This window comes from Coffea arabica, chromosome 1e (assembly GCF_036785885.1).
Source record: "Coffea arabica cultivar ET-39 chromosome 1e, Coffea Arabica ET-39 HiFi, whole genome shotgun sequence".
NCBI classification, from domain to species: Eukaryota; Viridiplantae; Streptophyta; class Magnoliopsida; order Gentianales; family Rubiaceae; genus Coffea; species Coffea arabica.
Window position 1 is genome coordinate 1,073,929 of NC_092311.1, and position 16,929 is coordinate 1,090,857.

General features: G+C 36.5%; 1 protein-coding gene across 2 annotated transcripts; it reads left to right on the top strand.

The window, feature by feature from the left end:
• Positions 1–5,018: 5,018 nt before the first annotated feature.
• LOC113699686 (probable CoA ligase CCL12) lies at positions 5,019–15,181 on the top strand. Of its 2 annotated transcripts, none has more exons than XM_027220048.2 (14): positions 5,019–5,824; positions 7,884–8,013; positions 8,123–8,382; positions 9,179–9,380; positions 10,053–10,093; positions 10,915–11,043; positions 11,191–11,264; positions 11,373–11,593; positions 11,781–11,875; positions 11,955–12,171; positions 12,416–12,541; positions 13,279–13,377; positions 13,757–13,963; positions 14,876–15,181. In XM_027220048.2, the coding sequence occupies exons 1-14, from the start codon at positions 5,532–5,534 to the stop codon at positions 14,987–14,989; spliced, it is 2,208 nt and encodes a 735-aa protein (XP_027075849.1). In that variant the 5' UTR covers positions 5,019–5,531; the 3' UTR covers positions 14,990–15,181. The 2 variants fall into 2 exon arrangements, with proteins under 2 accessions (XP_027075849.1, XP_071906383.1); XM_072050282.1 differs by having other exon boundaries at positions 5,692–5,824; positions 7,891–8,013.
• The last annotated feature ends 1,748 nt before the right edge of the window (positions 15,182–16,929 follow it).

Sequence of the window (16,929 nt, forward strand, 5' to 3'; positions counted from 1 at the left end):
AGTAGGGTTCCTGACTTACATATTGGGCCCTTTGGTGGCCTTTCTCGAAATGTTTCCTTCTATCAAATTGTTATCACTTGTTAGGATTCAAACGCGGAACAAACAACTATTGAGATATCAAGTACATAGCAATTTAATGATAAACAAGCCACAAGTAAGAAAGATAAGTGACACACAATATTTAACGTGGTTTGCCTCCACCGTTGAACCTACGTCCACGGAAAGAAATTCGTTCTTTCTTATGAGAGGAAAATCCTATATAAGAATACAGTTTAAACCCAAACCCAACTCTTGCATACTATCTCTCATCTCCCAAGAGCCCTCTCTCACTGCCCATGTATAAGACTACATGTCGCCTCTTATGTTCCCTTTTATATCTCTCATGTAGTATGCCAACCCACCTATTTATAGGAAATATTATTTGATTAAAACCCAAATAGCAATAGGAAATCATTGCTAATTCTTAGACTTATACAGAATAGGAAATAACTTTTAAATCATTAACAAAATAGAAAATTTCTTGGCTACTACTTCAAGTAACTAAACCCAATCAGGAAACTAGTTATTTCCACACAAAATAAGAAACCTGCCTAAAACAAATTAATTCAATTTCCTAACAAATCTCCATCTTGGCAAAAAAAAATTTTGGCAACCATTTGTTTTCAACTATTAAATAATATGGTATCGAACTATACACTCGAATCAATATAGTCTTGATACCAAATTGATTTAATTGACAAATGAATATGTATAGTTAGCCCGAGTCTAACCTCCTGTTGACTCGCGAGAAGGTGTCTCAATTCATCATCTCCCTTTACAAGATTTCTTCTCACCACCATTTGCAATCCGAAATTCTCTTCTGTGAGCTCTAACCCTAATAATCGTGACAACCAAGTGGTAAAAATTATCATACTTCTTTCCATCCTCAAGACTGTCTCGCTATGTGTGGTTTCCAAAACTCCACTTAAAACGAAAAATCCATAACTGTCAGAATCTTTTGTCACAAGAAAATTAGATCTCGTTGTTTCTTTAGGACACGTACCACACCACCCAAAGAATATAATCAAAATCTAAAAGCTACCGGCTTGAAATATCAACCATTACAGGTGTGAGAAAGTCTCCATCGATTCACGTCCAAAATCAAAATTGAATTCCACTTTTTTCTTGACCCTTGAATCACTTGTCTAAATTTACCGTCAAGTATTTTCATACTTTTCGACTTTTCATCTTTCATCTTCAATGCTTCTTACCAAACTCTTGAAATAAGAATAACACCCATTAAATTATTCAATTAGTAACAACCACCAACCCAATTGATCTCATTAGTTAATAAAGATCCAACAATGAACCCTATTTTAATATCACTTTATTGGGATTCAAGTGCTTGTGAGCAATTCAATCTCGTAACCAAGTTCTGATACCACTCGTTAGGATCCAAACACAAAACAAATAATTATTGAAATATCAAGTACACAGTAATTTAGTGATAACAAGCCACAAGCAAGAAAGATAAGTGACACACAATATTTAATATAGTTCGCCTCCACTATTAAATCTACGTCCACGGAGAGAAATTCATTCTTTATTATGAGAGGAAAATCCTATATAAGAATACAGTTTGAACTCAAACTCTCTTACATACCATCTCTCATCTCTCAAGAACCATCTTTCACTACCCATGTATAAGGTTACATGTCGCCTCTTGTATGCTCTTATATATCTCTCGTGTAGTATGTCAATCCACCTATTTATAGGGAACATTATTTGACCAAAACCCAAATAGCAATAGGAAATCATTGGTAATTTTTAGACTTATATAGAATAGGAAATAACTTTTAAATTTTAAATAAAATAGAAAATTTCTTGACTACTATTTCAAATAACTAAAACTAATTAGGAAATTAGTTATTTCCACACAAAACAAGAAACCTACCTAAAAGAAATTAAGCCAATTTCCTAACAGAGAGTTCTTTGAATTTCTTTAAGAAAGTTGGGATTGCTATGGTGAAATTGTGCTCAAAACCTAATTATTACCCTATTACGAGGACCGGACAATCCATTATTTTACCTAGTTATTTTTTTGAGGATTGCAACGACATAATTTGAAAAATGTCATTGAATTGTTGTAGTACTAGAATCTAAGGTTATAGAGGGAGGAATTTCACATGCCAACCGTTTCTAAAGAGGAGGCCAAGGTTATGTCATTTACAATCGTACAAGCTTTCAATGCAATAATCTTCCCAAACACAACATATGAAAATACCCAACAACCATCGCGCCAATAATTTCGTTGATCTCTGATTGCATCTGCGGTCTGGCAAACTTAGCATAAGCAGAAAACAAGAATAAGTTGTGCCACATCCCGTAGGCCAGCCCTGGGAGTTTTGAGTGGAAATTTAAGACCTCAATACATGTTCCAAAGAAGAGAGAAAACTCCCTTGCTCACAAGTCACAATAAGACAACACTCTTGAGGATCTTATATCCAATTTACTCGGTCACTGTGGAATTTAGTACTCACCCTTTTGTATAAAAGCTACACAAAGATATCAATGAATGTATAGCATAAATTTTCCATGAAACAATAATATTTTGTTCCTCATTCATCATCTCAGCCTCAATCTAACGAAACATGATTGTTATGCATGACTATAAAATATGACCTATAATGGGTGTAGACCCAATCAACCAAACTAAAGGAATCTTTTAGCAGACTAACATAGATAATCTCTCCGAGAAATCGCATAAAGTGGGAAATTATCAAATATAAAGCGCGGTTATACACCAAAGGTCACAGAGACATCATGGTGGGATATTTTTTCTTGATATAACTTTATCTTGTGATCATCCATTCAAACCACCAAAGGTATGCTGATAGCTACAGGAAATACTAAAGATGACTAGTTCCTTTTTCATTCTAATTTCATTTTCACTACAAGCTAGAAGCAAGTATTTCCGCATATGATAGCTGAGTTGAATGTCTTTCAAAATCATCTGATTTACCAAGGGACTGTTTTAGCTCTTGTATACAATCAGCAGTCCAAGAATGGAGTAAAACGGCACTCTGGGCTTCTTTTCACCTTCATGCTTCAGATTGTTTGCATGAAATGTTGGCCTCCATGAAACTGTAGTCTTGTCATGATTTTGTTTATTGATAGTGTCCAGCAATAAATGTTATTTCAGAATGAGGAAAGTTTGTTCAAGTTGTTTCATATCTGTATCCAATAATTCTGACACCTGTAAGTAAATCTGTCCGCTTTGCCCAAGTTTATCTGTGAGGTTCTATGTGTAAAGTTTCATCTAAAACTACAGTGTTCAAATGTTATATGTTGGTTCTTGCAGATAAATCCCTTGTTCCCAGTATTGCCCACTTGTAATCGGCAGACAGAGCAAAGCATGATAAGCTGCCTGCAGAGTAGACAACGCGATTCGCAAGGTGTGATGCAATCCAGTGGATGAATAATCATTAAGCCCATAATATTCAGTCTTGGGGATTACATATTACTTTCTGCAGTTGGGAGAATAGAGCTCCAAGCTTTGCCTATAGAACCAGAAGCTGCCTTCTTGCTTACATGGTTACCTGGTTCTGAATTTCGATCAATACAACTAGGTCTCGGGTTGGCTATAGTTGGATGTGCAGCCAATCCATAGCTCTTATGTAATAACTACTCAGCAAGTTCTTGGTTCTTCCAATATTAGTTTGTCTACGAGTGTGGCTAATGAGTATGTATATATGTAGCAGCATCTAGCTGTGATTATTCTTTTCAATGCTCGATTGAAGCATGATCTTGTCACAAATTTGCTACACTCTGTATTTTTTTTAATGGGATGTATGCTTATGAAAATTCTTGAAGTTCTTGGGAACAAATTCTAATTCTGGGTTTTGCTTGATGGTTCTTATTCAAATTCCCAGCTCCTGAAGATAGACCAAATTGGATATCAGTCGATTGCTGTAATTTTTCCCTCCTCTGTGACATTCCTTGGCTTCCAATGCTTATACAAGAATTTGACCTCCTATTATTTTGTGCATTCTTTTACAAGCCTAGGCAACAGCCATTTGGGCTATTGCCCACCACCAAAGACTTTAAATCTTGATGAATGGAAGGTTAAAGGTTCAAATCTTATCACAATATGTAGTTTTTTCAAATTCATACAAGTACATAGTGCATCCGTCTGATTCGATGAGGTTCAGTCTCCGTTGGCTCCCCTATAGATCCAATTGGGCCTCCCCTTGATTAGGTTAGAGTAAGAGTAGAGTAGATAAATGATAAATAAAAAAAATGCAATAATATCAATTTTACCTAGACAAGAAATTTGTTGATTACCTTTGAATAATATCACTGCACCCACATTAAGTGGTGGTAGATTATTTGAATATCAGGCATACCATCTGATACAAGATTTTTACTCACAGCGTGCCAAACCACCAAGCTCCTACTTAGCCATATATTTATGGTGTTTGGTGTGCTATGCTAGAACTTGTACTTTTGCTAAGTAAAATGTTACTACGTGAAACTTATCAAGCGTTGCTTCCAAATTTGTCCCCATAGTTATTCCCAAGCGAAATATGAAAAGATATTGGTCGATAATTTAGTCACATGTAACTATTTTTTCGTTTTCTATTTATCAAGTGTTTCATTCTATCCGTCTCATTCAATTCATCAACAAAAGATCCTATGTTTATATAAATATAAATTGTACGTTGCAAGGGTATTTTTCTTTTGTTCACTTCACCCTAATATACATTTTTTGTTAGCGATGAAAAATGAGCATTTTGGTAAAGTAAATATACAAAAAAAAATCCTTAAAATAAATAATTAATTTGGATGGTAAGACATAAATTAATAAAGATAACAGACAAAATTAGATGAGATGGACCTAATATGACATTCATGACCGTCAAATAGCTAATTCGAAAAGGAAAAAAAGATGTGTGGCCAAAATAAGACATTGAGACAAATTTAGTGGCCACTGATGTATGTTGTCCTTAATTTAAGGTGTTTCTGATTAACGCTTTCATGCTTTTGGTCGGTGCCTTGTCTCTTCAAGCAAGACATTCCTAAGTCCTAACCCCATAAACATAACATACCACAACTGGGAAACAAATTTATCTCGCTTTTCTTGAATTCCAACCGGATTGGTTTCTTTTCTTTCTTAAAGAAAAGCTGAATACCATTAAATATTTAAACCAAATTCATTCCTATAGTCCTCGAATCACTCAAGTAAACATAAATCAGATTGCTTTGATGCGGCTGCATACCAAAAAATAAAATTAGTCTATCCCGAAATAGTCTACCACTCTAGTATTGATGATGATGATGGGCAATTCAGTAGCATACAGAATTGAATACAAAACAGAGATCTGAATTGGTCGTTGTACGGAGCAACATAGATGCTCCACCGTCCTTTTTAGTTACGGAGCAGGCTACGTTTGTCTTTTGCTTTTGGTAAATAGTACCAAGAAGTAGAGGAGAAATTGGCAGAGCCCAGATAGGGAAAGAGGGGGGGGGGGGGGGGGGGGGGGGGGGGGGAGATGGGGAAGAGCATTAGTGATGTGGGAGTGGAAGACTTGGTTGGAGCAGGCCTGTCAGTTGAGGAGGCAAAAGGGTTCCAAAGGCACCTCAAAGATTCGATTTTTAAGGTTAGCAGAAATAGTGATAACGGGGAGGAGCCGTTTGACACCAAGGAACTATGGAGGGAGCTGACAGCCCAGAAATTGTTGAAACCATGGCATCCACATGCTCTTCATCAGCTCATTTACTATTCTGTTTATCATAACTATGATGAGTCCACCAATGGGCCTCCTATCTATTGGTTCCCTTCACTGTAAGCACTGTATTGATGATTCTTTTCAAGTATTGGTTGATTTTTGCGATTTTGATTGGGTTTGACAGTTTGAAATTTTGAAGCTTTTCTGCTTCTTCTTCTTCGTTTCTTTTTTTGGGAATTTATAAAAGATTAATGCAGTTGAAAAGTTTGTATCTTGTGACATTGTATTAGCATGGGAGTTCTGAGGCACTATACTGTCAGGTGATAAGAAAGTCAAGACTTTACCTACCAAAAAGAAATGCAAGTCAGACTTTCAATGTTGATTCTCGTGTTCAAAAATTTAGATACCATTTTGTTGTTATAAAGCGTCCAACTTTTTTAAAATAGAAATGTAAATTTCAAGGTTTCGATCTTGAAGTTTTTGCTTTTGTGACAGACAGTAATGTTCTTTTAGGGCGTATACATGTCGAAACTAATGAAATTCATTTCAGGGCCTGGGGATATTAAGGCTTGGATAGATTTTTCTTCTATTCACTGCAACAGAAATCTTAAGAACTTTTTCCTTTGAAAAATCAAACTGCCCTTTAGGCATAATTTTGGTCAAAGCATTGAGAGAAGCAGAAATTGAACAATTTTTCAGAACCAAGAGAGCAATTTTGTTGCAATTTTCACTTGATGATTGTACATGAGCAGGAAACCAGAATCTGCTTTCTGCAGTTTGATGAAAGGCTGGCATATGTATTTCGCTTTATGGCTAGTTTGTGAGTTGAGGATAGAAAAGAAAAGAACAGAAAGCATAAGTTATGAGAGAAAAGAAAGGATAAGAAAAAATTTTGTAAGCTTCCATCAGTTTTCCTTCGCTTTCCGCTTTTGGTCAGAAAAAATTTTGCACTGTAGCAGCTTTTGGCTTCCCTTCAAGATCCGTTCGTTTCTTTTCTTTTCCGTCCTACTTAAATGTCCCAAACATAGAAAAGTCCACCTTTCCCTTCCTTTCTTTTCTATTCCTTTGAAATCTGAACTCCCAAACTAGCTATTAGTATCCATAAATGTCTCAATGGATGCTTTCTTGCATAAATAAATGATGTAGACCGACCATTTGATATGAACTCAGAACTGAGATACGGATATATTCTGAGTTGTAAATTACACACATATGCATGATTAGACAATAGATAGGCAGATATGGGAAATTTTTGTGTCTATGATGCAAATGCAGGGCATGAGTGGTGGACATATTAACCGACAAGAAAAGTCTTCTCTAGTTGTTGATACGGTGCAGCTTATATTTAGCTCAAATTTATAAAGGCCCTTTAATGCTTTTTAGGTTCATTTAACTGTTTGAGGATGGGGGCCTAGCTGGTAGAGACCATAAACTTCTGCTTGTATTAACTTTAAAATTTCAATGTGTGAACTGAACTTTCAGTGTTTTCAAACCTCAGTTTCAATATTGTCTCTTGCTGTAGTAGGTCTAATGCTTGTTGCTTCTGTCTTGCCATTGTTTGGCAAGTGTTTTATGTAGATTTGCCATGTGTAACATGAGGTCAGAAAGAAAAAGAAAAAGAAAAGAAAAGGATCTTTTGGACATTTAAGCGGAAACTCTTTTGGAGATCTGAATTCATGTCTTTCCTAGTGCTGGTGTCTTAACACTTTGCATTTGTGGTCCCATAAAAAAGTATATTACATGGTATGACAATGAAGGCTACTGTACAGCTTGTCAATGGTTGGCTGATAACACAGATCTTCATGTTTGAGCGTGTACTGGTTCGTTTTTTCTGATCTTCCTGATGCAAGGTGGTTAAACTTGTTTTCTTGATGATCTTGTGGGATGAATAGATCAAAGGTGTAAAGAAACTCTAAGAGAGTCGCAGGACTAATTAATTCTATGGACTAAATGCATATTGACCATACTTGTCCCAGTAATCAAAATGTGGTATCAAAATGGTTTAAAGCATGAAGTTAGGTCAAAAACATGAAAATTGATTGACCTCTTAATGTCTATTCTACATGAATACTTCAATTCCTAACCAGACACAAGGACTTTAATAATGAAGATCTAGTCAATTGATGTTTATTTCTTCCCAACATTAGGTTGATTCTAGCATAATCTTCATGTTAGGTACCAGTCTAAAAATACAAATTTGGGACGCCTAATGGAAACTCATTGTCGGAAGCTTCTGGGAGCACTATACAAGGACCCAATTGCAAGTTTTAGACAATTTCATAGATTCTCCGTTGAGCAGCCTGAGGCATGTACTCGATTATTAGTATTGTAATCTTTTGTCAATTATGAAAATTATATTTACTGTTAAATCCAATTTTTCTTTGTTGTTGAACAACTTTTTATTGCCTTTACAGGTTTACTGGTCAATTGTTCTGGGCCATCTCTCAATTAAATTTCTTAAAGCTCCAAATTTCATCCTTGATACTTCAGACAAATCAAAACATGCGGGAAAATGGTTTCCAGGTTCTGTGTTGAATATTGCCGAGTGTTGCTTAATTCCAAGCAGTTGTCCAAAGAAGCAAGATGACAGTTTAGCTATAATATGGAGAAATGAAGGATGTGATGACTTAGATGTTAGCCAGATGACACTAAGAGAGCTTCGAGAACGAGTAATGTGAGCTCTCACTTTGAATACTTGGATCCATGAACATACTTGTATTGAGATTTACTAGTCATTACTTCAAAAAGCCGATTTCTTTGGTGGTCACCATGTAATTTGCAAAATCTGGCTCAGTTGGCCTTATGGTGGGGCTAAGATTACCCTATGAGATTTTCTATGCTGTGAAGGCATGGTATCAGTGCTCTAGGGCTTGATTTCCCAAGCTGACAGTGCTTCTTCTGTACAAAATCGAAGCCCCTCCTGGCCACCTACAAGCCCCACAGCATGTAGAATTGGGGATCTGTGAGCAGATACAGTCCTGCTAATTAGGCAACGATGTCTCCCGTCTAGCTTCGGGAGCTTGATCCTTACAAGCTGCATCTAACAATTTTCTACAAAGTAACAACCCAAAAACAACAGTTTCATCTAGTAGTTTATTCTTGTTGTTGTTGTTCCTTTTTTCCTTTCTTCATATTTATCCTTGCTAGTATGCTTTGCTAAGATACAATCCTTTGAAAAGTATTCACCAGGGCCAACAAAGATCTCCTTAGGAACATGGCATGTTTATGGAGTGTCCTCCTTACTTACCTTAGGTCTGAGATGTTAAATCTTTATTTCTTTCCCACTAGTAATGAGAATTGGTTTCCCTAGAGTGCCAGAGGATAACAAAGTTTCTGCAGATAAATGACCACTTCGTTCTTTTGTTCATACAAGCTTCTTGTTTGATAGCCTCATGTTTTCTATTGTTTATTGAGTTCATCCTTCTCTATCTATTCCTTTTCTCATATTGCATCCACCAAAATTTGCATAGGTTAGTGGCAAATGCACTGGCTGCAAAATTCTCAAAGGGAGATGCAATTGCAATTGACATGCCAATGACAGCCACTGCTGTTACCATATACCTAGCAATTGTGCTTGCAGGTTTGGTTGTTGTCTCAATTGCTGACAGCTTTGCAGCACAGGAGATCGCAACCCGGTTGCGTGTGTCTAAAGCAAGGGCTGTATTTACTCAGGTAGTTCAATATAATCTCTACAAGTCTTCTTTACTTTTGAATTGCAAAACTGGTATTGAACTTGCCTACACGCATCTCATGTTTAGATTTATGCATCGGGTTGATGTCCCTGTAGTTGACAGTAAATCTTTATGGTGAGGTATTCTTTAGTTCGAGCGCTATGAACTCCAAAAATCTCATCTAATCTTTACGGTGAAAATGTTTCCTTGTTTAGTGTATTCTGATGTTACGCATGATTCCCATATGTTGACACTGAGATCAATGAAACAAATTGGATGAATTTTGAAGTTCCGCAAGCTTTTCCTGAAGGCTTAGATCCTGGTCCATCTAATTTCATTAAATGATACTCTTTAATATTCTGTTTTATAAATTCTAGCCTAATGAGAGGGTTTTGGAATATCAGCCTTGTATTTCAATTCTTCATGAAAATTATATTCTGACGAGTTGGATTCTTTTTCTCCGAGTTATTACAATTTTGGACACCAACAATTGTGAAGTAAATATAACCGTAGTCCAATAATGTATAAAAATACACTGTTTGGTCCAATCCTTTTATCTGCTACTGATTTGGTTTATTTCCAACTGGCTGGTTCCAAGATTAATTTGTTTGATTTGTCTGTTTGAGGCAGTTTTAGGGATTGGAATTGCTTCTAAACTTTTGAGAAAATTCAGGATTTTATTCTACGAGGAGGTCGAAGAGTTCCTTTATACAGGTAATGATTTGCTTCTCATCGTGGATTGGGTTGTATTACTTAGTAGCAAAGCTCTTACTAGTTCACTCAATAACTTAACAATAGCGTTTTCCCTCATCATCTGGGTTTCTTTATCAGAGGTCTATTGTCCGTTATCATCTGTAAGCATCATGGACAGTGAATCGGCACTTTGACCTGGAATTTATTTTGTAAAATTGGACTATATCATGTATCATCAGTCTTTAGGATCATTGGACCTCTTATTAGAACAAACTGAGACACAGAGAGAGAGAGAGAGAGAGAGAGAGAGAGAGTCCAAAAGAGAAAAGCAAGGAAAGAAAGGAAAGAACCAAATAGACAGTGGAGACAACAAGCAATAACTCAGAGAAAAAAATATTTCAGTGAACAGTAATGTGTTACCATACAAGTCACCTTGTTACCTGATCATCTAGTTCCTTTGATTCAGGATTCAGAGCAGTGCTAATTTTCATTGCACTGTTTGAATGCCTTCAGTTTCCAGGACATTTTTTCATTTTTCTTTCTTATTGGTTTTCCTTGCATCACATAATTGGTTTTGAAGTACTTGGCCTTGAGAGTTTGATTAATCTGAAAGCTAAGCTCAATTTTCAATCTATTGATCTAAACATAACCCGTGAAGAGGAAAGTCTATTTGTTAAATGCAGAGAGAATTTAAGGAAGAAATCCTCCTATTAGTGCAGAGGGAGGTTCACAATGATGGAAGATCTAACAGGATAATGGAATCCTAAGGAAAGATGCTGTTCAAAATTTGATGGTTCCTAGTCTCTTCAATGTTTAGTTTGTGATAAGATTTGGTTTTGCAGTCGAGTGGTGGAAGCTGCTCCTTATGAAGCTATTGTAATTCCTGCATCTGGAAAGGAGTTAACTGTCCAGTTAAGAGGCCAGGATTTGTCTTGGAATGATTTTCTTTCTAGTGTGTGTGACCTTCCAAGGTAATACTGATACTGTTCTCTGAAATTTCTTTTTCTTTTAAAACATATATTGATTCTCTCTAAGAAAGGTACATGTCTAACTTTTAAAAATGTAGTCTTTTCCAATTTACTGAATATGTAATTTTGAAACATTTTCCATTCTGGCAGTTCAAATTACTTCACACCAGCTTATCAACCTATAGACTCTGTCACCAATATCCTATTTTCATCAGGAACCACAGGTTAAAAAGTTATTTTTGATGGCTGCTTGTACCTTCACTTTATTATCTTTTTTCTTTTATCAATCATTTTCTACATGTTTTTTGTGTTTTTTCTTTGTTGTTTAATAGGAGAACCAAAAGCTATTCCATGGACCCAGCATTCTCCCATTAGGTCTGCTGGTGATACATGGGCACATATTGATGTTCAAGAAGGAGATGTTTTCTGCTGGCCCACAAATTTAGGTTGGGTGGCGGGGCCAATACTGCTTTACTCATGCTTTCTGTCTGGCGGAACACTTGCTCTTTATCATGGTTCTCCTTTAGGCCGTGGTTTTGGGAAATTCATTCAGGTGATTGCCACAGATTCCAGTGTCGGTTAGAGTAAATCATTTCTCCTTGAAATGAGGAGAATTATTATTTGATCCTAATAATGAACATGCTGCGTGCATTGGTCCCTTATTAATGCCATTACTGCTAACACAAATTTCCTACCAGTCCCCTACCTCTTGCCTCTTTCCAATTTCTGTGCTTTATTAGGATGCAGGAGTAACTATATTGGGTACTGTTCCAAGCTTAGTTAAGACTTGGAAGAGTACAGGGTGTATGAATGGCCTAAATTGGACAAAGATAAGGTATGTGTATGTGAGATTTTTATTTTAAGTGGTTCTAATGGTTTGCCAATAAAGTACTAGAGTTTATAATCTTGTGCAGGACTTTTGCTACCGCTGGAGAAGCTTCAAGCATAGATGATGACCTTTGGCTTTCTTCAAAGGCTTACTACAGTCCCATTATTGAATGCTGTGGAGGCACAGAGCTTGCATCAGCTTATATCCAAGGAAACCCTTTACAACCACAAGCATTTGCTGCATTTAGCTCTGCATCAATGTCCACAAGTTTTGTCAGCCTGAATGAAAATGGGCTTCCTTACGTAAGCACTTTGACTGGCCTCTACCAGGCTTCAGTATCATTTATTGCAATAGAATTGCTACGACAAATAGTTTTGAGTTCTGCAATCATTTTATGAAGAGAGCTCATTTTCTGTTCGATGGGCTGTATTTCCAGTGACTAGTTGTTGCTGTTTCTTTGTGCTTCTTATAGTATCACTTAAACAATTTCAGTATACCTTTCAATTGAGATCAACTGATTCTTAAAATCTAATTTTTATGGTGCAGCCAGATGATCAAGCATGCGTTGGTGAAGTGGGTTTATTTCCTCTCTACATGGGAGCAACTAATAGATTGTTGAATGCTGATCATGAGGAGGTGTATTTCAAGGGCATGCCATTATACAAAGGAATGGTACGCTGTTTTTTGACTTGAATTGCTTTCTGTTTTGGGTTTTATATTAAGTCTTTTTAGCTTTTATATAAAGTTGGATGGATTACCTGTTTATATAGCAATCAATACCTAGAAAATTCACTTCAAAAGTCATTTCTAGAATTCTCAACTTTACACACATTATCATGGACTATGAAACAAGCTACAGCAAAATGATTTCCGCCCTTGAAGCCTATGCAGTTGCTTCCTTTAGCTGCTGTTCCTATTGTGTTTGCAATCCTTGAGATTTGGGCCTCACTAGCTGTGTACTAGTGTCAATGGAGCTACCAGGATCAAAAACAGTGCACTGATTAAAAGAACAGAAAGTATGTGGCTGGAGTTCCCATGCTTGTGAAGTTGGGTAGAAATTCATGATTGCATTGTTATTATGAATGATTTCAAGGCCACAAGCATCAACTCACAGAATCCAAAATAACAATGTGCCTAAGAGGAATCATGCTGTTTCTAACAATATTTGTCTTGTTGATCCATTGATAACTGAGACTTCCTTCAGGAAGAACAATATGAGACACATAACAGTAGAAACAGCTAGTTTCTCTGTAGGAAACAGCTATGCATTGAGACTATAAGATGCAAAACAATACTAAGAACCACTTCAAGTCTAGCCCTTCTCAATAGATGAGAGCTCTGTGATTTATTACTGTGGATAAAATCAGGGTGGTCCTCTACTTCTTTTATAACTTAATTTCTATTCTCAGCAACTTAGGCGACATGGTGACATCGTCAAACGTACTATTGGAGGGTTTCTCATTGTACAAGGCCGGGCTGATGATACCATGAATCTGGGGGGGATAAAGGTATATCTCTATCATATTGCGGATACAGTGTCTTTACCTGCACTATCTTTCTGTCTGTCCATATTTTTATCCATTTTTGTTTCTGAGATTGCTGCTCTAGTTAATTCAAAAAACACTGAGAGCTGTTACCCTTTTCTTATTTTGTAGCTTGCCTTTTTACCCATGTTTCACTGAGAAAACTGATTGTATTTGTATAGAGTCCAGGATGAAAGATTTCTACCTGAAAATTTTCTTTTGAAAAATAACTTCTTGAGTTGGAAATGGATTTAATTTTCTTCTCTAATATAACAGGATGGCTGGTCTTGAGCTGTTATTCGTTTTCTGCAAGTCAGTTCTTTGTTTATTTGCTGCTTATTTATTTATTTTATTTCCTGTGCAGACTAGTTCAGTTGAGGTTGAGCGTGTATGTAACCAAGCTCATGATGGTATCTTGGAAACTGCTGCAGTCAGTACTCCACCTCCAAATGGTGGCCCAGAGATGTTAGCTGTATTTGTTGTGCTAAAGGAAGGAATCAGTGCTGACCCTGATTTGCTGAAGATGAAATTCTCAAGAGCCATACAGAGCAGCCTCAACCCTTTATTTAAGGTTTTGCCAATGCCCCTGAAACGGCAGTGATTGTCTTGTTTTCATTTTTGATTACTTTAATTCTTGGGGTGCTAATCCCTGCAGCACCTAACCATTGGAGTACACATGCTAGACAAGGACTAATGTAGGGTGTATGAAGAAAATCACAAAGAACCTTAGTCACAGCAATGACTTTTTCTTTTTTCCCCCTTTTTTAAGAACAAAGGATCTGAATCCATCACTGTGTCAGTGATGGAGCTAGTTCGAAGTTCTGACTTCTCCAAACCCCTGAAGTTGAAATGAATGACAACCTTGGGATAGAGTGCATAAGCTTTACCATGACACTAGAAAAACATATTCCTAGGATAGAGTCAAGTGCAGTTTGAAGTGGATGCCAGGTAAATGACATATTGCATGCTTGCAAGTCCAAAAGTAGTTTGTTCATGATCCGGTGTAGAGAGAGGGTGTCACTGCAAGTACTTTTTGCAACATCAGAGGATAGGTAGAATTGTTCTGGCCTTGCACTTTACCGCTGAACTTATAACTTAATTGCTATGGATAATTTTCCATACCAAGTGCCTGCAATACTCCATACTTGGTGATCATGAATCTGGATGAGCAACATACTATATGGAAGTTTTATGAGTCAAGTTATACTTTAGCATCATCTCCCTTGGTTAGTCAAACTTATTTTGCACAATGGATTTTAATGTTTCTGTGCAAGTGCAGATGTGTTACTGTGAAGTGCATTAAATTTGTGCACTGCAAGAAAACATTCAGTAGAAGTGGGATGACATGGGATGATCAATCTATTCTCTAATCTTCTCTTTTTCTTCCCTGTTGAAAGTGAACCAGAGTCACTGATAAAGTCACATTGCACTAAGCTTGGGTTGATTGGTACAGGTGTCTGATTTCTGATCTAACTCATTGTAGGTAAGCTTTGTGAAAATTGTCCCGGTGTTTGCTCGAACAGCATCGAACAAGCTTTTAAGAAGAGTTTTAAGAGATCAGTTGAAGCAGGATCTCAACATACGGAGCAAGATCTGAGCATGTGATTGATGTTTCCAAAACTTTGTGCAATAATTACTTTATTTCCTTTGCCTGACAGGACTATGTGCAATAAGATCATTGAGTGGTTAGCTTCTATGTTTTCGATCATAGCAAAGAACTGTTGATATTGTGATCAAGAGGTCATATAAAGAAATTGGCTTTGTTATAAAGAAGTTAAATTGACACAAAGTTCTGCATCTATAGTGATAATTTACCTTGTTCCAGAATTTGGGCACTTTTTTTTTTTTAATCCCCTCTGCTTTTCAGTTTGGTTAAAGCAAGTGTAAAACCAAAATGAATCAGAAAAAAGAAAGAAAACTGGTCCTTCTTTGCTGGTAAAAGTTCCTGCAGGCTATCTTTTCGTTAAGCAGGTTTAGTAGGCCAACTGGGAGTAAAACTGGTCCTTCAATATTTTTTTTTTTTCCTATTTTCTTCCTCGGCCGCGGGAAATTCAAACAGCTATTTTATTGGGTTTCCATTAACAGGTCGGGTCGGGACTCAACTTGATGTCCTCGCTTTGCATCAACGTAAAATTGGACTTTTGTGTCCCACCAATTTTCATGACATTATTTATGCTTTTTTTTGTCCAATTAAAAAAATTGAAATATTTTCTTATTTATGTTTGAGGGCTAAACGCATGCATGTTTTTCCCTTCACCACCTTTTTCCCCCATTTTATCTATTCTCTGATTCTCTCTCCATCTTGTTTTCCTTATTTTGCTTGTTTCTCTCCATTTTTTGTTTGCCAAACTAACAATACATTACGATTAACAATTGACAAACCACATGCTTTAATTTTATTATAGGTGTATAAATTATGTAATTTTTGAATCATACATGTGCCTTAATATAAGCAACACAACCTATTGCACAAAATTTCTCTGCTCATTCTTTTGAAGAGTTACTTCCAAAACATCCCTCTAAAAATACTTTTCTCACTTTTGACACATTGAATATGGAATTGGACTAATCCGCCTTCACAATCAAGTAGTACAATCTATATAGCAATATTGGCGCAATGGCATGCTCAATTTCTCTCTAAATAGCAATATTATTAGGTTAGTAATGCACAAGTACTCAGTATAATTATTGTTTTATATAGTTCCGTCTAGTCGTGGTACATGTTTAAATTTTTGGTGTACAGACACATCCTAATATTGTACTAAGTATATGTCAAATATTTTATGTATGTATACCACTTTTATCGCAAATACAATAATGTAGTGTAATTGTATATCAAATAAAGTAAAAAGCACAACAATCAGACCAAATTGTAATAGACCCTGGCCGGTTTACTTACACCAGCTGAGAGCTTTGAAGATGAAAACTTCGAATACCAAAGCCACCTTTCTGCAGAAGTCCTATAGAAATCTCAGGAATCGCCTCATCCAATCTTACTCTATGCTTCACGACCCATTGATGAGTTCTTCTTGTAGTCGTGTCTGACATATTGTATTTGTATCTTTCCTTGAGAATGACCAAACAAATTAACTGGCAGAACGGCCAAACCTTTGGTCATCTTGCTCTGGAGCCTCCATCGCTTTTGCATGTTTGCTTTGCCCGATCGTAAGATAAAAGGCAACTATGTATACATGTCCAATAGATGCCTTCCTCAATCACAAATCCCTCAACATAGAAACTTGTCTTGGTCCCTCTATCTGTAGCAGAAGAATACTTGTCCAACTCCAGCTTTCTATCAAATATACAAGGATTTGAAACCGCTGCTTTGATAACTTCATAATGAACCTCACCCAAGGACGTTAGACGATTTCCTTTGCAAACGAAGGCTACAACCGAGTAGTAATAAGCTTTGTGAGGTTGATACGGTAGAAATACTCATACAGATGCAATTACCATATAATGTAGGGAGCAAGGTGTAAATACCATGTTATCATAACCGTGTAATAGTCACGTGTAGAGCAAGATTCAAAAGGCGGT

Excerpts from the sequence above, each read along its gene's own strand:
- LOC113699686 (XM_027220048.2), top strand. The coding sequence starts at position 5,532 with ATGGGGAAGAGCATTAGTGATGTGGGAGTGGAAGACTTGGTTGGAGCA. Across the intron at positions 12,542-13,278 it reads TGCCATTATACAAAGGAATG|CAACTTAGGCGACATGGTGA; the intron begins GTACGCTGTTTT and ends TTCTATTCTCAG. Across the intron at positions 13,964-14,875 it reads GCCTCAACCCTTTATTTAAG|GTAAGCTTTGTGAAAATTGT; the intron begins GTTTTGCCAATG and ends AACTCATTGTAG.